The sequence below is a fragment of the Protopterus annectens genome, chromosome 16.part0 (assembly GCF_019279795.1).
Source record: "Protopterus annectens isolate FY-2018-M chromosome 16.part0, PAN1.0, whole genome shotgun sequence".
Lineage (NCBI taxonomy): Eukaryota > Metazoa > Chordata > Ceratodontiformes > Protopteridae > Protopterus > Protopterus annectens.
In genome coordinates, this window is record NC_056750.1 from 517,043,027 (window position 1) to 517,070,649 (window position 27,623).

Consider the following 27,623-nt stretch of genomic DNA (forward strand, 5'->3'; position numbering starts at 1 on the left):
TTGGGATATACAGTCAACATCCACAAATCAAGACTTGTTCCATCCCAAAGAATAACTTTTCTGGGTGCGGATCTAGACACAACCACCCAAATGGCCTTTCTCACAGAAGAAAAACAAAAACTACCACCAGATTACTTCAAGAATCTGACAAGACAAACTCAGCTGACTGCAAGGAAAATCCTGTAGGCCCTGGGTTACATGGCATCTTGCATTCTTCTGATCCCACAAGCAAGGCTGCATATGAGAAAATTACAATGGTACCTAAGGAGTTTATGGACTCAGCACAGTCACAGCTTAGAAACCTTGATCCCACTCATTCCATGCCTCCAAAAGGAATTTCTATGGTGGGCTCAAGCCTGCCAGTCGAACAGCGGGTTGCCCTTCAGCAAGCCATGAGCCAACCAAACCATCACTACGGACGCTTCAGACCAAGGTTGGGGAGCACACATGGAGGGCAGATGTATCCAAGGGCTATGGTCACAAAGAGAGCTGCGCATGCACATAAACCAAAAGGAAATGCTGGCAGTGATACAAGCAATCGAGGCTTTCAAACCTTTTCTTCATTAAGGCCACCTACTCATAAGGACAGACAACACCACAGTTATGTGGTACATAAACATGCAAGGAGGCACCCATTCCTACCCTCTTTGCAGACTGGCAATGAATCTATGGGAGCTTTCCTTGAAACTCAATATACAGCTGCAGTCCCAGTTCGTGCCAGGGAAAAACAATATACTGGCAGACAGCTTAAGCAGAAATATCATGGATGCACACGAATGGATGCTGCACCCAGACATCTTCTTACTCATAACACAATCATGGGGAAGGCCGGAAATAGATCTTTTTGCCTCCCCCCACAATCAACTGAAGAAATTCTGCTCAAGGACATACCACCCACAAGCATGGAAAGTGGACGCTCTCTTTCAGCTGGAAAGCTCTAACAGTGTATGCTTTTCCACCTCTCCCATTAATGACCAAGGTCTTACTGAAGATCAGGACAGAGCAGCCCAGAGTGATTCTGATATCTCCAAACTGGCCAAGACAGCACTGGTACCCACTGTTAAAGAGCATGTCACAGACGAAACCGTGGCCTCTCCCCCTATGGCCACTTCTACTGACGCAGCACAATTTCAAGACTCTGCATTCCAACCTGAAAACCTTGCAGCTAACTGCCTGGAGAATACCATGACTCCTCCTCAGGATAAGCTATCCCAGAGAGTGAAGGATATTATTATGGAAGCTCGATGGCCTTCCACAAGGAAGGCATATTCAGCAAAATGGAAAAGGTTTCACACTTGGAACACAACAAAGGGCCTAGATGTGACAGTCATGAACATGGCACATATACTGGAATATTTGGCAGAATTGTTCCACAACGGCCTGTCTTACTCTTCCATTAAGATACATGCCTCAGCAATTTCAGCAGAATACAATGTTAATCCACCTGTCTTCTCTCATCCTCTCCTAAGACAGTTTCTAAGAGGAATCAAAAACATCAATCCTCCAAGGAAACCACCTCTACCTACTTGGGACCTTAACTTCGTGTTGGAAAAACTAACACTTCCTCCCTTTGAACCAGCAGCATCTGCAGATCTTCAGTTTCTGTCTTGGAAAACTGCCTTCCTTCTGGCCATAACCTCAGCAAGAAGAGTATCTGAGTTACAAGCTCTAATGGCGGTACAGCCATTTCTTATCTTTCATCAGGACAGAGTTTCTTTGAGAACCAATCCTACATTTATGCCAAAGATGGTGTCCAGGGTATCTTTGAACCAAGCTATTCACTTGCCTACATTCTTCCCACAACCACAAAATAAAGGGGAGAAACTTCTGCACACCCTGGACATACACAGACAGTTGCGTTACTACTTGGACAGAACTAAAAGTTACAGAAAGACTGACCAGCTGTTTGTAGCATATGCTGCTGGGGCACAAGGAAAAGCAATTTCCAAACAGACAATTTCAAAATGGATAGGAAATTGCATTCGTTTTTGTTACTCCTTTCATGGAAAAACTGTGCCAGCTGACATTAGACCTCATTCCACGAGAGCCACAGCCACCACCACAGCCTTCCTTAGAGGGGTGGCTACCAAGGACATTTTAGAAGCTGCTACATGGAGCTCCGTGCATACATTTGCCAAGCATTACAATTTACCTTTATACTCCAGATCCAGAGCAGGCTTTGCCGCGGCAGTCCTGCAGGGTATCTTAGCTACACCATCCTTTACTTAGTACCTCCACCCCCAGATTGGCTATGGTATTCTACCCATATGTGATGACTGCAGATGCATCCTTGAAGGACATAGTACAGTTTTGTACCTACCATAAATGTAGATGTCCGATAGGTATGCATCTGCAGTCAGGTTTACCCTCCCTCCCTCCCCCTCTGTGGTATACTTCTTGGGTACTTACCCCTCTTATAGCTAGCTGGGGGGATCTATTATGGTGTATTTGTTTTTATAGTACTGTGCATGTTTGGATTTGTTTTTGCAATGCATATCTCCAAATTTTTGCCTTCTTTAGAGGGCACCTGGCATCTGGGGCAAGAAAAACTGAGGAAAATGGTGTCGGCTGATGCTTTTATACCCCAGACGCTCTGACGTCGGGGAAAGTGCGACATCAGCCCAGGCCAGACCCAGACTTTGGAATCCGGCCGACCGAAGGGCTGCCTGAGGCAGGACAACCCATATGTGATGACTGCAGATGCATACCTATCGGACATCTACATTTATGGTAGGTACAAAACTGTACTATTTGATGCATAGTGCAGAACAAGTGGGTAAGCATACCTTACAATGTGGTTTTGATGCTCTAGAGGCCTCATGTAGAGCTGCTGTTACAGGATCAGTCATACGTAGGCATGCCTGGCTCAAGGAACAAGCCTTGCCTGATCATGTCAAAGCTAAATTACTAGACGCCCCTCTTCAAAAGGATGTACTGTTTGGTGCTAATGCTGAGGAGGTATTAAGGAAAATGGAGGAAAAGGCTAAATCAATGCAAACTGTGAAAGATTTTCTACAGGTACAACCCCCACATTTTAGTAGAAATTGGCCTTCCAAAAACTGGTCCTTTCCTGCCATGGACAGACCCCAAAGAGGCAGATACTGGCGCCCGAGGGGCAGAGGACAATCCCAAGGATCGTTTAGAGGCAGACAATGGCAAGCTCCTACACAAAGAGGTGGTGAGGATAACTCGCAATCTTTCAGAAAGCAAACCCAATGACTTTCCCCTTTGCATGCCAACCAAGTCTCAAATGGCAGCCCCCTTAGGAGGAAAGCTGGCATTATTTTCAAAAAATTGGCATATTGTTAGAAAGGACAAATGGATCCTGGACATTATAAACAGAGGCTACAAATTCCATTTTCACACCCTTCCAAAAATAAGAGGCATGCCAAACCTGCCACACACTCAAAGGGCAGAGGCACAAAGGCAAATTACAGTTCTCATAAACATGAAAGCTATTCAAGAGGTACCTACGCACGAACAAGGTCGAGGTTTTTATTCCAGGCTATTTCTGGTGCCAAGGAAGGGAAAAGATTGGAGACCTATTTTGGACCTATCCATCCTAAACACATTTCTACTCGTACCAAAATTCAAGATACTCACTCTACAGCAACTTCTTCCCATGCTGGGCAAGGAGTCTAGGTTGGTAACATTGGACCTCAAGGAGGCATACCTGCATGTCCCAATCAGACAAAATTGCAGAAGGTACCTCAGATTTCTTGCAGGTTCAACCCATTATCAATTCTCTGCATTGCCCTTTGACTTATCTACTGCACCCAGAGTATTCACGAAATGCCTAGCATCAGTAATTGCCTACTGCAGACTTCAAGGGATACAAATATACCCCTATTTGGACGACTGCCTGATCCAAGCGGACAGCAAGCACATTCTTCTGAAACATCTGGCTTATGTAATAATGTTGTTGAACTCTGGGATACACAGTCAACAAAAAGAAATCAAGGCTAATACCCTCTCGGAAGATAATTTTCCTGGGTGCCAATTTGGACACAAACACCCAGATGGCCTACCTCACGCCAGAGAAGCAGGGGCAACTAATTCAATACTTCAGAACACTAGCAAATTGCACCAGGCTGACTGCAAGGAAAATCCTGCAGGCTCTGGGATTCATGGCATCTTGCTTCTTACTAATCCCATGTGCAAAGCTGCATATGAGGAAACTACAATGGTACCTGAAAAACATATGGTCTCAACACAGCCACAGTTTGGAAACAATAATACCACTAATTCCATGTCTTCAAAAGGAATTTCTGTGGTGGGCTCAAGCATGTCAAACAAACACAGGTCTTCCATTCAGCAAGCCTCAAGCAAATCAAGTCATCACAACAGACACCTCGGACTACGCCTGGGGGGCACACATGACTGATTGGTGCATTCAGGGCAAATGGTCCCAAAAAGAAAAGCACTTTCACATCAATCAAAAAGAAATGCTAACAGTAATAAATGCTGTTATAGCTTTCAAGGACCTTCTACAACCAGGTCAACTGTTGATAAGAACGGACAACACCACAGTTATGTGGTACATAAACAAACAGGGAGGAACACATTCTTACCCCCTATGCAGACTGGCCATGTCACTTTGGAACATGGCCATGGACTTACAAATGGAACTACAAGCACAGTACTTGCCAGGCAAGGAAAACACGCTGGCAGACAACCTAAGCAGGAATATGACAGATCCACATGAATGGAAATTGCATCCAAAAGTTTTTACAGAAATAATCCAAGAATGGGGAAGGCCAGACATGGATCTCTTTGCCTCCCAAAAAAATCATCAATTGACAAAATTCTGCTCAAGGATTTTCCATCCAAAGGCCTGGAGAGTGGACGCTCTCTCTTTCAGTTGGACATCAATGACAGTTTATGCCTTCCCACCTCTTCCTCTGCTGCCCAAAGTTCTATTGAAAACCAGAGCAGACAGACCAAAGATGATTCTCATTGCTCCGGACTGGCCAAGGTAACACTGGTACCCACTCCTGAGGAGCCTGACGCATTCCCCACCATGGACCCTGCCTCTAATGCCTCTTCTTCTGACTCAGCACAGCTTCAAAACTCTTCACAGCCAGCTAAAAACACTCAATCTAGCTGCATGGAAGATTCCTTAGCATCACAACAGGCCCTACTCTCCAAGGAGGTGCAGGATGTCATTTTGGAGGCCAGAAGGCCATCAACTAGAAAAGCTTACTCCGCAAAATGGAAACGGTTTTGTGTCTGGAATGAGAAAAAGGGCCAGGATCCTGGAAAACTGAATTTACCTCAAATACTACAATATTTGGCTGAGCTGCTAAGCAGTGGACTTTCATTCTCCTCCATCAAAATCCATGCCTCAGCCATTTCTGCAGAATACAACACTGATCCACCTTTATTCTCTCACCCTCTGTTAAGACAGTTCCTCAGAGGGGCTAAGAATTTAAGACCTCCAAGGAAACAACCAATACCTGCTTGGGATCGTAATTTCATTCTGGAAAAACTGACCTTGCCTCCCTTTGAGCCAGCTGCCTCATCAGATTTGCAATATTTGTCCTGGAAAACAGCTTTCCTTCTGGCTATCACCTCAGCTCAGAGTTTCAGAACTACAGGCTCTCATGGCTGTCCAGCCTTTTATCATCTTCCATCAGGACAGAGTTTTCTTACGAACCAACCCGTCCTTTATGCCTAAAGTGGTATCCAGGGTAGCTTTAAATCAGGCCATACATTTACCTACTTTTTATCCTAATCCTCAAAACAAAGGGGAGAGATTACTACATTCCTTGGACATCCACAGACAACTGCGTTATTATTTGGACAGAACAAAGCCTTTCAGAAAATCAGAACATCTCTTTGTGTCCTATGCGGTAGGAGCTCAAGGAAAGCCAAATTCCAAACAGACAATCTCAAAATGGATAGCCCACTGCATATGCTTTTGCTATTACTTTCATGTCAAAACTGTTCCTACAGGCATTAGAGCTCATTCCACCAGGGCCACAGCCACCTCTGCAGCCTTCCTCAGAGGAGTTCCTACCAAGGATATTTTGGAAGCAGCCACTTGGAGTTCTGTGCATACCTTCTCCAAGCACTACAACCTACCATTATACTCCAAATCTAGAGCAGGCTTTGCCATTACAGTCTTGCAGGGCATTTTGGCTCCTCCTAGTTCCACCTAGTGCCTACCACCCCTTTCTTAGCTTTGGGATTCTACCCATCTGTTATGACTGCAGCTGTATGCACGATGAACATAGTACAGTTTTGTACCTACCATAAATGTAGATGTTAGAGTGCTAATACAGCTGCAGTCCAGGTTTCCCTCCCTCCTTCCCCTCTTGGGACAGGCCTATAGGCTAACACATCCTCATACAACCTGATTGGGGTATTCATTTATGATGTATTTGCTTGCAACTACTGTATTTTGATTATATTGCACTGCATTATTACATAAATTTATGTATTGCCTTCCCTCTGGGGGCACCTGACATCTGGGGCAAGAAAAACTGAAGAAAATGGCGTTGGCTGGTTCCTTTATACCCCTGTCGCACTGACGTCAGGGAAGAAGCAACGACAACCGACACTGGACCTAGACTTTGAAATTCGGCCAACCGACGGCAGGAGAACCCATCTGTTATGACTGCAGCTGTATTAGCACTCTAACATCTACATTTATGGTAGGTACAAAACTGTACTTTTTGGATGTTATCTTGGAGGCCCAGTACCAGAAAATCTTATGCAGAGAAATGGAAGAGATTCTGTGCTTGGAACTAGGAACAAGGCATTGACACGTGTGTACCAAATATCCCTCAGATTTTACAATACCTAACTGAGATGCTGAACAAAGGCCTTTCTTTCTCATCAATTAAGATTCATGCCTCTGCCATTTCAGCCCATTACAATGCGGAACCACCTATCTTTTCTCATCCTTTAAGGCAGTACCTCAGAAGGGCCAAAAACATTAGGCCTCCAAGGAGAGCACCACTTTCGGCCTGGGACCTCAATTATGTTCTGGAAAAACTCACACTGCCTCTTTTCGGGCCAGCATCAACAGCAGATATAAAATTCTTATCCTGGAAAACAGCTCTGCTCCTAGCAATAACCTCTGCAAGGCGAGTCTGTAAGAGTTACAAGCACTCATGGCTGTGGAACCTTTCATCATTTTTCATCCAGACAGGGTTTCTCTGAGGACAAATCCTACATTTATGCCTAAGGTGATGTCTAGTGTGGCCCTCAACCAAACCATTCACTTGCCTACCTTTTATCCAAATCCACAGAACAAGGGTGAGAAAATTCTGCATTCCTTGGACATACACAGGCAGCTACGCTTCTACTTGGACAGAACTAAAGCTTTCAGAAAGACTGAGCAACTTTGTGTCATATGCCGTAGGATCACAAGGAAAGGCTATCTCAAAACAGACTATTTCTAAATGGATAGGCCATTGCATCCGTTTCTGCTATTCTCAACATGGCAAATCAGTGCCTAAGGACATTAGGCCTCATTCCACCAGAGCAGCAGCCACTTTAACAGCCTTCCTCAGAGGAGTACCAACCAAAGATATCTTAGAGGCTGCAACCTGGAGTTCGGTGCACACCTTCACAAAGCACTACCACTTACCTCTTTACTCCACGTCCAGAGCAGGCTTTGCCACTGCAGTCCTGCAGGGCTTCATAGCCTCTCCTAATCCTATTTAGCCCAGCCACCCATCCTCAGCTTTGGGATTCAACCTAAGAGTAATGACTGCAACAGTGAAACACGATGAACATAGTACAGTTGTGTACCTACCATAAATGTAGATGTTCGAGTGTATTCACTGTTGCAGTCCAGGTTGAACCCCCCACCATCCCCCTTTTCCTTGCTGGGTCTATCTGCACTTCTCTGTCCTATACAACCTATTTGGTGTATTTGCTTGTAGATGAAAGAAATGTTATTTTTGTGCATGCATTTTTATTGGCATATTTTTTCAGCTTACCAGTTTGGGGGCACCTGATATCTGGGGCAAGAAAAACTGAAGAAAATGGCGTCAGCTGCATCTCTTATACCCCTGGCGCATTGACATCAGGGAAGAGGCGACAGCAACCGACGCTGGACCTAGACTTTGGAATTCTGGCCGACTGAGGGTAGCCTGCCAGCAGGATAACCCAAGAGTAATGACTGCAACAGTGAATACACTTGAACATCTACATTTATGATAGGTACACAACTGTACTTTTTATACCCCTGACTACCTGACGTTATGGAAGATGAGATAGCAACCGACGCAGGACCCAAGACTTTGATAAACCGGCTGACTGAGGGTACTGCAAGCAGATAACCCAAATGTGATGACTGCAACAGTGAATAACACTCTAACATCTACATTTATGGTAAGTGTACACAACTGTACTTTCTCCTCAGCTTATCTCTCTGTCCTCTTCCAGAGGACCCTCTGCAGGGATGCCCTACATGCCCCCTTTCTTCTAACTTAGATGTTCATCGTGTTTCACTGTTGCAGTCATCACTGTAGGGATGTCCTTCAAGGATGCATCTGCAGTCGTCACATATGGGTTGTCCTGCCTCAGGCAGCCCTTCGGTCAGCCGGATTCCAAAGTCTGGGTCTGGCCTCGGCTGATGTCGCACTTTCCCCGACGTCAGAGCGTCTGGGGTATAAAAGCATCAGCCGACGCCATCTTCCTCAGTCTTTCTTGCCACGTGGTGCCCGAAGCAGAAGCAGTTTGCAAGTGCCGGTCGGTCAGCTCCTGTGATTTAGCTACCGAAGACTTCGAAAAAGCTAAGTACCCCGTTGGGGACTCTTTCTTGCCTCAGCCGATGTCAGATAAAGTTAATAATTGTTTAACCTGTGGGAAACAAATACCTCATAAGGATTTCCACTCTTACTGCCTCCCCTGCCTAGGCCCAGACCACGACGTCTCGGCCTGTTCAGCCTGTGCTTCCTTCAACCGACGAACTCTTAGACGTCGGTCAGAGTTTGCAGAGGAGTTTTTTGGGGCTAGTTTTGCTTATAAAATGCCGTCGGAGACTCCGACTTTGCATTTAGTCAGAAAACGGAAGGACAAGGACCGACACATGCGGGCCGCGGTTTCGGCTGAAACCTCGGTCAGGCCTACCGCAAGTGTCTCGGTCTCGGCTGAAACAGAGTCCTCGGTACTTCCTACTACCGAAACCACACAACCGACTACCTCGGCCCTGGAGGCCCCGGCCGAGTCGGTCATTGAATTACGTACTGAAACCGGTGTCCAGGAACCTTCCGACACCATTACTTTAGATAAGTCTACTCCTGCACGTGGTGCAGCCAGACCCCCTGCTTCCATGTCCATTAAGGCTTTCTCTAGGGCTAGGGCTGCTAAACTTTCTAAGGCTTTGCCTCCCAAAGTTTCCTCTCAGAGACCCTCTTCTAGCTCTCAGATTCTTACCCTAGCAGAGGATCTGATTTCATTAATTAGAGGCTCCCAACCTCATCCGGACAGGGGCTCTCAACCACCTCCAGACAAAAGGCCCAGGGTTGAGCCCTTTGATCCACAGTCCTCAGATGAGTCCACGGATGGCTCTGATCTGTCAGACCACCAGGTGGAGGCTTATTCGGCCTACGAGGATTCTGATGCTGAAGAATCTATTCCCTCGGCCTCCCCTCCTAAAGAGTTTTCATTTGGAGAAACATTACACACTATGAGAGAACATTTGCAATGGCAGGGTCAGGAATTCTCTGATTCCAGAAAGAGATTAAGGACCTTTTTACGTTTACCTCAGCACAGGCCCTTAGCTATACCTCCTGTTTTGAATGTAATTGATGATGTCTATTCAGATGCTTGTACTGCCCCTGACTCTTTCCCTCCGGCTCCTACCAAACCTGATAGGTACTACAGGGTCCCGGACTCACATTTTCACCTGTACAAGGCCCACTCTGCTGATCCAGAAACTATTTCCCAGGGCCCTATAGGGGTTGCAGCTGCCACTGCTAAAAATCCTCTACCCACTGAAAGGGAGTCCAGAGCATTACAGAGATGAGGTAAGAAAGTGTATACTTCTGCAACTCTTTCCATGAGAGCATTAAACTGTCAATTCCATATGATACAGTATCAAGAGTATTTACTAGATGAATTGCATAATAAACTGTCCTCTTCTGAACCCCTTGATCGTAAATCCCTTCAGGATCTGGTGCATAACTCCCAGCAGGTTAGTAACCATTTCTTGCAGTGTGGTTATGATGCATTGGAGGCTTCATGTAGATCAGCTATGACAGGTGCAGTTATACGTAGGCATGCCTGGCTGAAGGAACAATCTCTGCCAGACCATGTTAAAGCTAAGCTTTTGGATGCTCCTATGGAAAAGCAAAAATTATTTGGTTCCACGGCTCAAGAGGTTTTAAAGAAATTTGAAGAAAAGGCAAAATCTGTGCAAACAGTTAAAGACTTTCTGAAAGTCCAACCACCGAGATTCAGCAGAAATTGGCCTACTAAGAATTGGTCCTTTCCGGACTCAGACAGATCTCAAAGAGGCAGGAATAGACGTGCCAGAGGTAGAGGGCAAGCTAGAGGCTCCTACAGAGGCCGTCAGTGGCAGCCTGCCAACCAGAGAGGTAGTGCAGGAACTACAACTGCTACACCAGGACAGACTCCATGACTTTATTTTGACTCCGCCGACCAGGGCTCAATTAGAAGCACCTTTGGGCGGAAAGCTTTCTTTATTCTCAAAAAATTGGCACAGCATTACAGGGGACACATGGACACTGCAAATAATAGACAAAGGATACAGGTTCCATTTCCACTCATTGCCAAAAAGAAAAGGCATGCCAAACCTGCCACCAAATCAGAGGGCAGAGGCTTTGAAGCAAATTACCAACTTAATGAAAATGAAAGCCATAGAAAAGGTACCTCTTTCAGAACAAGGCCAGGGATTTTACTCAAGATTATTCCTTGTTCCAAGAAAAGAAAATCAATGGAGGCCTATTCTCAACTTGTCCGCACTGAATACGTACCTCATTGTGCCAAAATTCAAAATGCTGACTCTACAGCAACTTCTTCCCATGCTGGGCAAGGGGTCTTGGCTGGTGACTCTAGACCTCAAGGAGGCATACCTGCATGTCCCTATTCGACAAAGCTGCAGAAGACACATCAGATTTCTTGCAGGGTCAGAGCATTATCAGTTCTCAGCATTGCCCTTTGGCTTATCTACTGTGCCCAGAGTATTCACAAAATGCCTGGCATCAGTAATTGCACACTGCAGACTTCAGGGGATTCAAATCTACCCTTATCTGGACGACTGCCTAATACAAGCGGACAGCAAGCAAACTTTGTTAAAGGACTTGGACTATGCCATCCACCTGTTACAGGCCTTGGGATATACAGTCAACATCCACAAATCAAGACTGGTTCCATCCCAAAGAATAACTTTTCTGGGTGCGGATCTAGACATAGCCACCCAGATGGCTTTTCTCACAGAAGAAAAACAAGAACAGCTACCAGTTTACTTTCAGAATCTCACAAGACAAACTCAGATGACTGCGAGGAAACTCCTGCAGGCCTTGGGTTACATGGCATCTTGCATTCTTCTGATTCCACAAGCAAGGCTTCATATGAGGAAATTACAATAGTACCTAAGAAGTTTATGGACTCAGCACAGTCACAGCTTAGAAGCTCTAATCCCACTCATTCCTTGCCTTCAAAAGGAATTCCTGTGGTGGGCTCAAGCCTGCCAGTCGAACAGCGGGCTGCCTTTCAGCAAGCCAAGAGCCAACCAAACCATCACCACGGACGCTTCAGACCAAGGTTGGGGAGCGCACATGGAGGACAGATGTATACAATGGCTATGGTCACAAAGAGAGATGCACATAAACCAAAAGGAATTGCTGGCAGTGATACACGCAATTGAGGCCTTCAAACCATTCCTTCAGCAAGGCCACCTGCTCATAAAGACAGACAACACCACAGTTATGTGGTACATAAACAAGCAAGGAGGCACCCATTCCTACCCTCTTTGCAGACTGACAATGAACCTATGGGAACTGGCATTGAAACTCAACATACAGCTACAGTCCCAATTCGTACCAGGGAAAGGCAATACACTGGCAGACAGCTTAAGCAGAACTACCATGGATGCACACGAATGGATGCTGCACCCAGACAGCTTCTTACAAATCACACAATCATGGGGAAGGCCGGAAATAGATCTGTTCACGTCCCCCCTAAATCATCAACTGAAGAAATTCTGCTCAAGGACATACCACCCACAAGCATGGAACGTGGACGCTCTCTCTTTCAGCTGGAAAGCTCTAACAGTGTATGCTTTCCCACCTCTTCCACTAATGACCAAGGTCCTACTGAAGATCAGGACAGAGCAGCCCAGAGTAATCCTGATAGCCCCAAACTGGCCAAGACAGCACTGGTACCCACTGTTAAAGAGCTTGTCACAGACGAAACCATGGCCTCTCCCCCTATGGCCACTCCTACTGACGCAGCACAATTTCAGGACTCTACACTCCAACCTGAAAACCTTGCAGCTAATTGCCTGGAGAATACCATGACTCCTCCTCAGGATAACCTATCCTAGAGAGTGAAGGATATTATTATGGAAGCTCGCCGACCTTCCACAAGGAAGGCATATACAGCAAAATGGAAAAGATTTCACACCTGGAACACAGCAAAGGGCCTAGATGTGACTGTGATGAATATGGCATATATACTGGAATATTTGGCAGAATTGTCCCACAGTGGCCTGTCTTACTCTTCCATCAAGATACATGCCTCAGCAATTTCAGCAGAATACAATCTAAATCCACCTGTCTTCTCTCACCCTCTACTAAGACAGTTTCTAAGAGGAATCAAAAACATTAAACCTCCAAGGAAACCACCTCTACCTACTTGGGACCTGAATTTCGTGTTGGAAAAACTAACACTTCCTCCCTTTGAACCAGCAGCTTCGGCAGATGTACAGTTTTTGTCTTGGAAAACTGCCTTCCTTCTGGCCATAACCTCAGCAAGAAGAGTATCTGAGCTACAAGCTTTAATGGCGGTGCATCCATTCCTTATCTTTCATCAGGACAGAGTTTCTTTGAGGACCAATCCTACACTCATGCCAAAGGTGGTATCCAGGGTATCTTTGAACCAAGCTATTCACTTGCCTACATTCTTCCCACAGCCACAAAATAAAGGGGAGAGACTTCTGCACACCCTGGACATACACAGATAACTACGCTACTACTTGGACAGAACTAAAACTTACAGAAAGACTGACCAGTTGTTTGTAGCATATGCTGCTGAGGTACAAGGAAAAGCAATTTCCAAACAGACAATTTCGAAATGGATAGGAAATTGCATTCGTTTTTGTTACTCCTTTCATGGAAAGACTGTGCCAGCTAACATTAGACCTCATTCCACGAGAGCCACTGCCACCACCACAGCCTTCCTAAGAGGGGTGGCTACCAAAGACATTTTAGAAGCTGCTACATGGAGCTCCGTGCATACATTTGCCAAGCATTACAATTTGCCTTTATACTCCAGATCCAGAGCAGGTTTTGCTACTGCAGTCCTGCAGGGTATCTTAACTACACCATCCTTCACTTAGTACCTCCACCCCCAGTTTGGCTATGGTATTCTACCCATATGTGATGACTGCAGATGCATCCTTGAAGGACATAGTACAGTTTTGTACCTACCATAAATGTAGATGTCCGATAGGTATGCATCTGCAGTCAGGTTTTCCCTCCCTCCTACCCCTCTGTGGTATTCCTAGGGTGCTTACCCCTCTTTTAGCTAGCTGGGGGAATCTATTATGGTGTATTTGTTTGTATATACATATATATATTTGCAAATGTTTGGAATTTTATTGCATTCATCCAAATTTAGCCTTCCTAGAGGGCATCTGGCATCTGGGGCAAGAAAAACTGAGGAAGATGGCGTCTGCTGATGCTTTTATACCCCAGACGCTCTGATGTCGGGGAAAGTGCGACATCAGCCGAGGCCAGACCCAGACTTTGGAATCCGGCCGACCGAAGGGCTGCCTGAGGCAGAACAAACCCATATGTGATGACTGCAGATGCATACCTATCGGACATCTACATTTATGGTAGGTACTAAACTGTACTTTCTTCCTGCCGGCAGGCAGCCCTCGGTCGGCCAGAAATCCAAAGTCTGGGTCCTGCGTTGGCTGTTCAGTCATGCTCCCTGACGGCAGAGCACCAGGAGTACAAAGCTGCCAGCCAATGCCATGTTCTCCAGTCTTTCTTGCCGTGCGATGGAAGTAGTTCGCAAGTACCGGTCGGCTGACTCCTGATATTTTTTCGTGCGTCAGTCCGGAGACTTACTTCTTCTCAAAGCTAAGTACCCTGTTGGGGAAACTTTTTTCTTGCTCCAGTCTGATGTCAGGAAAAGTTAATAATTGTATTTCTTGTGGGAAGCAAATACCTCCATAAGGATTTCCACTCTTACTGTATTCCTTGTTTAGGCCCTGACCACGACATAGCTAGTTGTCGGTTTTGTGATAGATTTAACCAACGTACTATTAAGCGGAGGTACGATTTTTCTTTTCACTACGTTGGCAGGCGATTTAATTATAAAGTGTCGTCTGACACGCTTCCGACTACCGGAGTTCACAAACGACGCAAGGGTAAGGACAGGCCTCTGAGGTTCAAATCAGACAACGGTTTACAAGCAGAGCCAGCTACAGGTTCAGCCGTTGTCAGTGAGGTGCTTTCGCAGCCCCTGCCGTAGGCCATTTCAGAACCGATTGCCGAAACGGACTCCCACGAGGAGCCAACTAGGCCTTTGAGTACTCCAGCTGCAGGACCTTCGGACAATGCTCCCTCGGATGGGTCTGGAGCCGCTGTGCAGGTACCAGCTTCCGAGGAGGTTTTCAGGCCTACACAGCTTCTGATAAAGGCAAAGCCAAAGACAAAGGCGAAGACTCCTTCTAAATCAAAGACACCAGCCCAGGCCTCTTCTGATCCGGGACCCAAATCTCAGAAACAGCTGCTTAAAATGGCGGTGGACTTACTAACCATGATTAGGGGTTCACATCCCCCTCCAGACAAAAGGCCAAGGCAAGAATTGGATTATGAATCCTCTGATCAGGCATCTATTTCTTCAGTGTCTTCCTCTGAAAAGGAATATACTTTCCCTCCTTATGAGGATTCTGATGCTGAGGAATCCATTCCATCAGCTTCTCCCCCTGAGGATTTTTCTTTTGGGGAAACTTTACATGACATGAGGGAACATTTTCACTGGGGAAGGACAGGAGTACTCTGAATCTAAGAGAAGGCTTAGGGATTTCCTTCTTCTTCCCCAACATAGACCCCTGGCTATTCCTCCTATTTTGGATATTGTGGATGATGCCTTTTCTGAGGCTAATTTAACTCCTGACTCCTTTCCTCCAGCCCCTGCTAAGCCCAACAGATATTACAGGGTCCCTGACTCCCACCAGTTCCTTTTCAAAAATCCTGCTGCTGATCCAGAAACCATTTCTCAGGGTCCTAAGAGTGTTAAGGCCGCCTCTGCTAAAAACCCTATTCTGACATATAAGGCTTCTAGAGCTTTGGAGAGATGGGGCAAAAAAGTGTACACTTCTGCTACTTTATCTATTAGGGCTTTAAATTGTCAATTTCATATGCTAAAATATCAGCAATTCCTGCTGTCTGTTATGAAACAGAAGCTAGGTACCATTTCTGAATGTGCAGATAATAAGGAATTGAACAATTTGATGCATGCTACTGAGCAAGTGGGGGAAGCATGGCTTACACTGTGGTTTTGATGCCTTGGAGGCTTCATGCAGGGCGGCTGCCACTGGCACAGTCATTAGAAGGCATGCTTGGTTAAAGGAACAAAACTTACCTGATCAAGTGAAAGCAAAGTTACTGGATGCTCCTGTTCAGCATAATGTTTTGTTTGGGTCTAAGGCTGAAGAGGTGATAAAGAAAATGGAGGATAAGTTAAATTCCATGCAAACGGTTAAGGATTTCTTACAAGTTCAGACCCCAAGATTTAGCAGAAATTGGCCAACTAAAAAATTGGTCCTTTCCCAGGTCTGACAGGCCTCAGAGGAGTAGATATAGGCGCTCCAGAGGGAGGGCCCAAGCACAGACCTCTTACAGACCTAGACAGTGGAGTGCTTCCACCCCCAGGAGTGGAGAGGACAGACTTCAGTCTTCTAGAAAACAGGCTCAATGACTCCCCTTGCATGGCTCCAGGAACTTCTCTCCTGGAAGCCCCTCTAGGAGGAAAACTCTCCCTTTTTCAACAAAGTTGGACTTGCATAACCCAAGACAAGTGGGTTCTGGATGTAGTTTCAAGAGGTTACAAATTCCACTTTCATACCTTGCCAAGACCAAACGGATGGCCAGACCTGCCAAAACACCAATGGGCAGAGGCATTAAACCAGGTGGAATCCCTCAAGGCTATGAGGGCCATAGAACTGGTTCCACAATCAGAGACTGGGCAAGGCTTTTACTCAAGGCTCTTTCTAGTTCCCAGAAAACAAAATTCATGGAGACCCATCCTGGATCTGTCAGTCTTAAATACTTTCCTGGAGATACCAAAGTTCAAGATGCTTACTCTGCAGCAGCTCCTGCCAATTTTGAGCAAAAATGCATGGATGGTGACATTGGATTTAAAGGAGGCTTACCTACACATCCCTATCATTCAGGAGTGCAGAAAATACCTCAGGTTCAAGGCCGGCTCGAAACATTACCAATTCTCTGCGCTGCCCTTTGGCTTGTCTACTGCGCCCAGGGTCTTCACCAAGTGCCTGGCACCAGTAGTAGCTTATTGCAGACTCAAGGGAATTCAAATTTACCCTTATCTGGATGACTGCCTTATTCAAGCAGACAGCAAGGAGGTCTTACTCCAGCACCTGGAATTTGTTCAAAATCTGCTCGAGTACCTGGGATTCACTGTGAACATAAAGTCAAATTTGACACCCACACAACAGATCCTTTCTGGGTGCTCTTCTAAACACAACAACCCAGATGGCATTCCTGACATCCGAAAAGCAACTATAGCTGGCTTCAACTTTCAAAACCTTGGCGTTAATGTCTCCGCTAACTGCAAGGAAATTCCTGCAGGTTTTGGGTTACATGGCCTCCTGCAGCCTTCTCATACCAAATGCAAGACTACATATGAGAAAAATACAATGGTACCTAAAAAGTGTATGGTCCCAGCATTGCCACAGTGTAGACACACAGATTGCTGTCTTGTCTTGCCTTGCCTACAAAAGGAATTCCATTGGTGGACCATGGCATGTCTTCACAACAAAGGGAGAGCCTTCAATCTGCTTCCAGCCAGCCAAGTGTTAACCACGGACGCCTCGGATTACGCCTGGGGAGCCCACTTGCAGGGGAAAGGCCTGCAAGGTTTTTGGACAGAGGATCAGAAGCACCTACGTATCAATTTAAATGAGATGTTAGCTGTACAGAATGCCCTCTTGGCTTTCAGGGATTTTCTACAGCCAGGACAGCTACTGATATGGACAGACAACACCACAGTTATGTGGTACATAAACAAGCAAGGGGGTTCACACTCCTACCCCCTTTGCAGACTAGCCATGACTCTATGGAACACAGCTCTAGCTTGCAAAGTGGATCTACAAGCTCAGTTCCTGCTAGGGAAACAAAATATTCTGGCAGACAGCCTGAGCAGGAACCTGTCAGACCCACACGAGTGGATGCTAGACACCCAAATATTCAAGATGATTACAGAAGCCTGGGGCCGCCCGGATATAGATCTATTTGCATCCCCCCTCAACCACCAGTTACAGATTTTTTGCACAAGGACATTTCACAAACTAGCAAGAAAGTGGATGCTCTCTCATTCAGTTGGAGAAACCTCTCTGGGTATGCTTTTCCTCCATTACCTCTTCTTCCACGGGTGTTATTAAAGATCAAGCAGGACAAACCCAAGATGATTTTACTGGCCCCAAATTGGCCTAGTCAATTTTGGTACTCAACACTGATGAATCTATCCCAGGAGCCTCCTTGGATTTTACCTCAGATTCCAAATCTTTTGTCTCAAGACCAGGGCCAGGTTCTGCATTCTCATATCAAAACTGTCAGCCTGGCAAATTCAGGGTCTATGATTAATCCTACCCTTCCCAAAACAGGTCATGGATGTCATTGTAGAAGCCAGACGGCCTAGCACTAGAAAACCTTATCCAGGTAAGTGGAAGAGATTTTGCACCTGGATGCATGCTCAGGATTCAGATTCTCTCATTCCTAATATCCCATTATTTTACATTACCTGACAGACATGCTACATAAGGGTTTATCCTTCTCCTCCATAAAAATACTTGCCTCAGCTATCTCTGCACATTACAATACAGATCCTCCAATCTTTTCACATCCACTTCTGAAACAATATCTCAGAGGAGCAAAGAATTTAAGGCCCCCTAGGACACCACCCATACCTGCCTGGGACCTCAACTATGTTCTGGAAAAGCTCACTCTGCCTCCTTTTGAGCCTGCTGTCACATCTGATATTAAGTATTTGTCATGGAAGACAGCTATCCTACTGGCTTTGACTTCAGCCAGGAGAGTCTCGGAGTTACAAGCACTCATGGCTGTGGAACCTTATAGTATTTTTCATCAAGACAGGGTGTCTTTAAGGACTAATCCTACTTTCATGCCTAAAGTGGTTTCCAAAGTGGCTTTAAATCAAAGTATTCACTGCCATCTTTTTTCACTAATCCACAAAATAAGGGGGAAAGGATCTTGCATTCCTTGGATGTACACAGGCAACTTCGTTTTTACCTGGACAGAACCAAGGATATCAGGAAAACAGAGCAACTGTTTGTTTCTTATGCAACAAATTCCCAAGGCAAAGCTATTTCAAAACAGACCATTTCTAAAATGGATTGTTCATAGAATCAGGTTTTGTTACTCTCATCATGGAAAGCAAATTCCAGGAAAAATTAGGACTCACTCTACCAGAGCTGCTGCTACTTCAGCTGCCTTTCTCAGGGGGGTACCTGCTAAAGATATTTTGGAAGCTGCAACTTGGAGTTCAGTGCATACTTTTCTCTAAGCACTATAATCTCCCTCTTTACTCTAAGTCTAGGGCAGGCTTTGCTTCTGCAGTCTTGCAGGGCCTTCTATCCGCCCCTTCTACTCTATAACCACCACCCTTTATCTCAGCTTTGGGATTCAACCCTACAGTGATGACTGCAACAGTGAAACACGATGAACATAGTACAGTTGTGTACACTTACCATAAATATAGATGTTCGAGTGTCTTCACTGTTGCAGTCTGGGTCACCCACCCTCCTGTCCCCTCTTATACTTTCATTAGTGTGGTTTCCTACTTCACCCTTCTTCTGAGGTGTATTTGCTACAGGGTATGGGGTTTGTTGTATGTTACATTTTTGTTTTACTATTGGCGTTCATTTTTGGGCACCTGACATGTGGGGCAAGACAAACTGGAGAACATGGCGTCGGCTGGCAGCTTTATACTCCTGGTGCTCTGACGTCAGGGAGGATGACTGAACAGCCGACGCTGGACCCAGACTTTGGGATTCTGGCCGACCGAGGGCTGCCTGCCGGCAGGAAGAACCCTACAGTGATGACTACAACAGTGAAGACACTCGAACATGTACATTTATGGTAAGTGTACACAACTGTACTTTCCTTGCTTAAGGTTTATCTATTGGGCTCCTACCTTCTATAGGCAAGAAAAAACTGATGTCATGGTGTTGACTGGCTCCCTTTAAACCAAACTGTCTTGATGTTAGGGTAGGGTGTCCACCAGCTCAGGGAGGAGGGAGTGTTTTACTCTTGTAGTCAGCCTGATCAAGGGCTTCCGAAGCAGGAAATCCGTAAGACAGGACTGCAACAGTCAGTACACTCGTGCAGCTATATTTATGGTAAGTGTACACATCTGAAAAACATCTCAACATCTACAAACCAAAATACATCTGTAGGCCAGTCCCTGTACTCGTACTCAGTAGCAGGGACTTGAAATGCCCCCCCACCCCCGAACATTGTTTCCACTATTTAAACGTTCCTTAAAATAATTTCTTTACAGTTTTCACCCATGGTCCTGCTTCTCACATGGCTAACTTTTAGTTATGTACTCACCATAACTTCAGATGTTTGGGATCCATCTCGCCTACATTCTGACTGATGGGTTCGGAGCCGATCCCTCGGCTCCGACTCGGCACGCTTATGCCAAAGAGCGAAGTCTCTTATTGGCTGAGCTTACTATATCCCAGGATGCACCACTACCAATCCCCCAGATCTAGTTTGTCCGCATACATGCACACATGCAAGCACTGCTTATATAACATCGTCAGAAGAAACAAGATAAAACAGTAGAACTCAAAACCGTTCAATCTCTTCTGATCTCCAAGGCCGGGGGAAGGAGGGTGGGTATTAGGAATGTAGCGGAGATGGATCCCAAACATCTGAAGTTATGGTGAGTACATAACTAAAAGATGTTATGTGATCCTATCTCGCCTACATTCTGACTGATGGGACAGCGTCCCTAGCACCTGAATCCTGGGTGGCTCACTGGAAAACACTCCTGAGTACCGTGGAACCAAATGATGCTCGCCCTTTAGATGCCACATCCAATTTATAGTGGGAAATGAAAGTGTGCGGATTGGACCAAGTAGCCGCAGCACAAATCTCAGAAATAGCGAGCTTGGAATGAAAAGCTATAGAAGTAGCCATAGCTCTGGTAGAGTGAGCTTTGATAGATGTTGTAAGTTGCTTATTTGAAGAGGAATAAGCCTGAGTTATACAATCTCTAATCCATTTGGAGATAGTAGCTTTTGTGATGGTTTTACCCAATTTATTGTCTGAGAAGGACACAAACAACTGGTCTGATTCTGAATTTGCTGAGTCCTGTCTAGATAGAAGCGCAATTGCCTGTGAACATCCAATTTATGGAGAGTGTATTCTGCTTCATTGGAGAATTTTGGGAAGAAAACTGGTAGCTCTAGAGATTGTTGGAGACAGAGATTAGAACAGACCTTTGGGACAAAAGATGGGTTAGGCCTAAGTGATACTCTATCCTTGTGAAAAATCAAGTACGGTGGTTTGATAGATAGGGCTTGAAGCTCTGAAACTCTTCTTGCAGAGGTAATTGCAACTAAGAAGGCAGTTTTCCAAGACAGATATTTTAACTCACATGTAGCAGCCGGTTCGAAAGGGGAAGATGTTAATGCACGAAGCACCAAATCAAGATCCCACGGAGGCGCAGGATGAAAAACTGGGGGTCTTAACAGCCCCGCACCTTTAATGAAAGTTTTGCATAATCTGCTGCTCATCAACGGTGGATCCATGGATTCGTGAAATTTAGAGATAGCTGCCAGTTGGACTTTAATAGTAGAGACTGAAGATCCTTGATTAAACAAGGATGTTAAAAATTTTAAAACCTCTGGGATCGGGGCAGTGATAGGGTCTAAGCCCCTGAGTTGAGCCCAGATAGCAAACCTCTTCCACTTACTGAGGTACAATTTCTTAGTGGTGGGTTTGTGGGCCGAAGATAAAATGTGAATAACTTCCGGGTCTAAGGTGTGATTTCTGACTAAAGTCGGAAGTGGAGGAGCCAAGCTGTCAACTTCAAAGTGTGAAGGGACTGGTGTTGTCGTCCCGACTGATGAATTAGCAGATCCGGAGTTAGATCTAAAACCCAAGGATCGTCCACCGCATGTTTCTTCAGGTAGGGAAACCAAACCTGACGAGGCCAGTGCGGAGCAATTAGTATCATTGTGGACCCCAATTGAGAAGCTTTCTGAATGACTTTGGAGAGAAGTGGAATCGGAGGAAAGGCATAAAGTAGCCCTGTTGGCCAAGGTTGTGCTAGAGCATCCATAGCTGCTTCCCCCTGATGTGGAGTCAAGGAGAAGAACCTTTTGCACTTTGTGTTTTGTGGTGTTGCAAACAGGTCGCAGCAGCGTCCCCCATCTTCTGAAAACCTGAGCTGCTACTGTTTAGTTCAGGGACCACTCGTGAGGAGAGAGAATTGTCCTGCTTAATCTGTCTGCCAATATATTGGATTTCCCGAATGTGGGTCGCTACCAAGAAACGGCTGGTAGCTACAGCCCATTCCCACACCCTCATGGCCTCTCTGCAAAGGGGTAAGATCTGGTCCCTCCTTGTTTGTTTAGATACCAGACCACCGACATGTTGTCTGTGTGGATAGCGTAATGCCCTGAGGGAGAAACTTGTGGAGGGCCTGTAGGGACAGAAGTACAGCCCTCATCTCCAATACATTGATGTGGAGAAAGGTTTCGTCTGGAAACCAGGAACCCTGAACTAACCTGCCCAGACAATGCCCCCACCCTGTCTGGGAGGCATCCGTCGTCAGGGTGACCAACGGAGATGCGGTAAGCAAAGGACTTCCCTGATTCAGATTGGTCTGCTGAAGCCACCAGCGAAGGTCCCGTTTGCACGTTCTGTAATCATAATGGGGTGATTGAGGGAAGATCCTGAAAGGACCATTGAGTCGATAATAGCCACTGAAGAATCCTCATGTGCAATCTTGCCAGAGGAACTAGGAGAACCGTGGCAGACATCGAACCTAAAAGTTGCAGGACCATCCTGGCTGGGGCCTTGGATCTTGAAAGCAGGGCTTGAACTTGGCCTTGTAAAGTTTGAATCCTTTCGGTAGGAAGAAAAACGCGCATCAATTTTGAGTCTATCTCTGCTCCTATGAACCTTATGCGCTGAGAGGGCAGCAAGACAGACTTTGACCAATTGAATGTAATTCCCAGGGTAGCACCCAGGGAAATGGTGGCTTTGAGGTTGTCCATTAGTAGATGACTGGTGGTGGCAGTCAGGAGCCAGTCGTCCAGATAGAGAAACACTTGGAATCCAAGACTCCTCAGGTGACCAGTTACTACTGCCAAACACTTGGTGAACACCCTGGGGGCTGTGGTGAGACCAAAGGGCAGTGCACAAAATTGGAAATGACTGTCTCCCAGGCTGAAGCGCAGATACTTCCTGGACGCCCGATGTATCGGTATGTGATAATAGGCGTCCTTGAGATCTATGGAGCACATCCAAACATCCTTCTCCAACAATGGGAGAATGGATTGTAACGTGACCATTCGGAATTTGGATTTCGTGACGGATTGGTTTAGTCTGCTGAGATCCAATATTGGTCTCAGGTCCCCTGTCTTTTTTGGCACTAAAAAGAACCTTGAGTAATTTCCGGATCCGATCTGGTCTGTGGGGACCGGTTGGATGACTCCTTTTTCTAGCAGCTTTAAAGCTTCTGCGGCTGCAATTTCCCTTTGACTGGGTGGTGGGTCCGGGATTTTTTTGGACGGTGGGGGTGAGTGTGTGAAGGGAATGGTGTAACCTCCGGCAATAATCCGAAGCACCCATCTGTCCTGAGTGATAGACTCCCAGGCTTTTAGGTGCTTGGCAAAACGGCACCCGACTGGCTCCGGAGCAGCACAGCCGGGCAATCCCTCATGAAGTGTGGGAGGCTGAAGAGCCACGGAAGGACTCGCGGTCTCCAGAATTGCGGGGCCCTCTGCCGCCTCTGGGACGGCGTCTCCCAGAAAAATTTCCCCGTCCTCTGCCTCTGGAGGGGGAATCTTCCTGCTGTTGAGGGAAAAACTTACGTGATTTGCGGAACCACATCTTCCCTCCTCCTTTAGCCTTGGGATAAGGCCGAAGGGAGTGGAATAACGTGCACCTACGGCAGATAAAGTTTTTCCCTCTTGCTCACAGCGGGTAAGAGTGTCTTTAACCTTAGGTCCAAACAAAGAGGACCCATCAAAGGAGCGTCGTGAAGGAAGACTTGAAGGCCTCCGCAAACTGACACAACGGAGCCAGGCTTGTCTCCGTGAGCCACGCCTGTGCCTGCCGCTCTACCGCCCCTTCGGCCGCATATGAAATGAGCCTCATGGACGAGTTAGAAATTGAAGTAAGGATAGCCAACTGAGAGCTAACCGACTGGGCTAGCTGCTCAGGTAGGTTACCCGAGAGGGAATCTGACAGCTCCTTGACCAGATCCCTCTGAAGCCTGGTAAAATGTGCCAAATAATTCAGGGACCTTAAAGTAAAGGCCGCTGAAGTCAGGGTGCACTTCCGTGCAGTCCATGCTCCTAGACTCCTTATTAGGAGGATGGACGGACGTTGAAGCCTCTGCCACGTCCTGTTGTGTAGCAGATGCCACCACCATGGCATCTACAGCCACGCTTTTAGTCAGGAACTCCTTCTCGGGTGGGGCAGACAAAAATTTGTTAGGACAAGAAGGCACTGGTTCCACGGTATCTGGATGTTCCCACGCCCTCCGACAAACCAAATCCAGGAGCTTGTCGAAGGGCGGAGACACCCAGGAGGCGGAGGGCTGAGCCCCAAAGGCCTTGAGAAGCACTGACTCATCAGCAGAGGGGGGTTTGGATATCCAGCCGCCTCGTTGTTTGAGGATCTCTAAAATGTCTGCAAATGAGACATCATCCGAGGACGACTTCGGGGATCCCTCCGCATCATCAAGATCAGTGTCCGATGTAATAGACTCAGGGGAGTCCACGTGCTTCCTCTTGCACGATCTCTTCCTTGGGGGCTCCTCTGAAGACAACTCCGAAGAACTCTCAGGAGGAGGGGAACCCCCAGTGGGGGTAACCTCAGGCCCAGGGGCTCCGCTGCCTAAGGACAGGGGAACTGCCAAAGACCCAGTCTCCACGCCCAGGGAAGGTGCCGGTAAAGCTGGAGAGATGGCCGAAGAAGACTTGGCCAAGGCACTCCTCATAGCTCTGAAAGCCGGACCCCAGAATCCTGGGAGTGTCCGGTCCCGGGAGCCATGATAGCAGACGGAAGTCCCGCAGCCGAAGCACCGAGAGGGAGGCTCGGAACCGACAGCATAGGTCCCAAACATCACCCCGGGTCCAGCCGAAGAAGTCTGTGTACCAAACTCGGACCCGAAGGCGGGGTTGGAGTAAGGGTCGGAGCCGACCCTAAGACCTCCACCGGCTCCAACAGCACCTGCTCCGACGGAGCGGAAGCGGTCGGAGGAGGAATGGCAATGACATGGGCATGGGTCGTCGGCTCCGAAGCCAACTGGGTCGGAGCCGAAACAAATTTTTGAAAGACTGGGGACTGGAACAGTCTTTGGAGCACCCTGTCTATGTCCGAATCTGACATCCTCGATGACCTAGAGGATACTGAACGGGTTCGAGATGGCCTCTCCAACGGCCCCAAGGGGCTAGGGGACCGGCTCCGAGGCGACTCGATGACTATCGGCGCCGAAGGAATACCCAAACTAGTTTCCATCGGTGCCGAGGAGGACTTCGGCGCTGAGGAGGAAGTGTCTGAGCGGACAACCTTCATCGGCTCCGATACCAGTGGAGCCGATGAAGGTGACCTGCCTCTCGATGCCCCAGCCATAGGCTCCGAAGCCAGAGGAGTCGAGACTGGTGGCATCGAGGCAGACCGTTCCGCCCTCGGCTCCGAAGTCCTTGGAGCCGAAGGAGAAACCTGCCTATGTCTTTTGGCGGTCGGATCCGACGGACTGGTCGGAGCCGACGCCCTTTTCTTTTTAGCAGGAGAGGATGCTAAAGCTTCTTCAAAGGAGGGTTTTATAAGGCCTTTTAATATGAGCTTATTTTTCCTCTCTTGGAGGACCCTCGAGGAAAAAGCGTGACACACGCTGCAGGACTCCTGCAAATGTTTTGCACCCAAACAATAAACACAGAGAGAGTGGTCATCTGTTATAGACATTTTAAAGTTGCACTTGGTGCACTTTTTAAAGCCTGAAGGCCTAGGAACCTGAGACATTCCGAGAAATTATTCAGGAACTAGCCAAACACAGTACAAAAACTGTAATTATTACAGAAAAAGAAATTCTCTGCTTTGTCCTTCTTTTTAAAGAAAAGGAAACTATCAGTAGTATAAAGGATCCGAGATCCCTAAACAGAACAGAAGTCACCTAATAACCAAAAAGACCGGGAAAGGCCTTTCCACACAAGAGGTACTCCTAGTCAATCAACACTCACAACACAAGAATTTACCAAGTAAATTTCTCCAAACGCACTCTAAACACAAAATAGCTGTTAAAACAGCTTTTAGTTGAAGAATAAAGAAATTCCTGACAGAAAGTTAGTGAAAATAATCACTACTTAGCTCAGCCAGCTCGAGACCACATCTTCACTTGTTAGCGGCAAACGAGATCTGGGGGATTGGTAGTGGTGCATCCTGGGATATAGTAAGCTCAGCCAATAAGAGACTTCGCTCTTTGGCATAAGCGTGCCGAGTCGGAGCCGAGGGATCGGCTCCGAACCCATCAGTCAGAATGTAGGCGAGATAGGATCACATAACATCTATTTTTATAATGTATTTATACCCAACTTTTTCTTCTTTACTTCACATCTCATCTCTTTCTACCACTAGTCTTTCTTCTACTTCGTAACTCCCCTACACTTTCCACCTTCTGGATGTTTCTAATCCCTTCCAATCTTCAAGTCGGTGTCTTTTCCTTCTTAATTCAAATAGCTTATTCTTCACTTCTTGAAGTGGTGCCTTCATATTGCTTGTGTACTTTATCACTTATTTTAATCAATTTAGCTTTCTTACTTTCTCTTACACACGTGACATTTGATACTGTTGTAAAATATTTTTGTTTGGATGTTGTAAAATATTTATTTGTGTACACATTCTTTCTATCATTTCTATGTTCATATGTAATTTAATTGATGTATTAATACTGTGGAGCTTTTCTCTCTGGGCCTCTGCTGAAAATGGGCTTCATTCCCAGCTGGACCTTCCGGTAACCAAATGTCAATTAATTAAAATTAAAAAAATCAGGATTTACCAACTGCAGAAGTGGTTGTGTTTTTTAAACAAATGTGTTTGTTTAAACATTGCACATGCTTAGATCTCTCTGAATAGCTTTACCATTTTGCATTGATTTTTTTTGTGTATTGATGGAGTACTTTGTATCTACATAATCAGGTTGTGAAATCTGTTAATTTCATAGCTGTATTCTGATTGTTGTCTTTGTAATTTTTAAAGGTGAAAGCATTATGTTCAGAGGCAGACCGTTTGCAGGAGTCACACCCTCAGAATGCAGCTCAAATTCAGGTCAAGCGGGAAGAACTTATCACAAACTGGGAACAAATCCGATCACTGACAGCAGAACGTCATGCTCATCTTAATGATTCCTACAGGTATGTGAAGAAATTGTTAAAATGTGTATGTCAAACTACTGTAATACATATTCATATACATATAGGTATGCATATACAGGCATTTAGATCAAAATTCATCATGATCTGTCATCTCACCAAATGAAAAAGGGTTTTGCTAGATATTGTAGGGATCACTGCTGTAGTATGAGATGTGATGTTATCATGTGATGTTATCAATTTCATTATTCATCACGTCTGGGTCTTGGATCCGAAGTTTAATCTAATCCGAGAACTTTCCAGAGCAGATTCAAGAATAGAGCTCCTCCCACACCCATAATCCCTTTCTACATTCAAACCCTCAGATCTTGTTTGCTGTGGTTTGCAACATACATGATTTCAGGCTCGTAGCATTCTTTCAGTGGGTTTTTCTTCAAATCTATTTAGTTAGGTGTTTCACATTTTTTCTTTAGGAGTTAGTTTAGTCGTTTTAGTGTAGCTTATCTTTTTACTCCTCCCCTCCCTTTTTCTTAAATCTCATAAAGCATTATGTCTGTTTTTCTTTTTCCTGTCTTTCTACGTTTTG

The 27,623-nt window shown here is 46.1% G+C and overlaps 1 protein-coding gene across 1 annotated transcript in view; it reads left to right on the forward strand.

Moving 5' to 3' along the window:
- The window catches only part of SPTAN1 (spectrin alpha, non-erythrocytic 1), a gene marked incomplete in the record, with an annotated part of 2,849,969 nt that overhangs the window by 672,735 nt on the left and 2,149,611 nt on the right, over window positions 1-27,623 (forward strand). Inside the window, 1 exon segment of the mRNA XM_044058813.1 lies at window positions 26,925-27,079. Coding sequence (XP_043914748.1) covers window positions 26,925-27,079 — 155 coding nt within the window.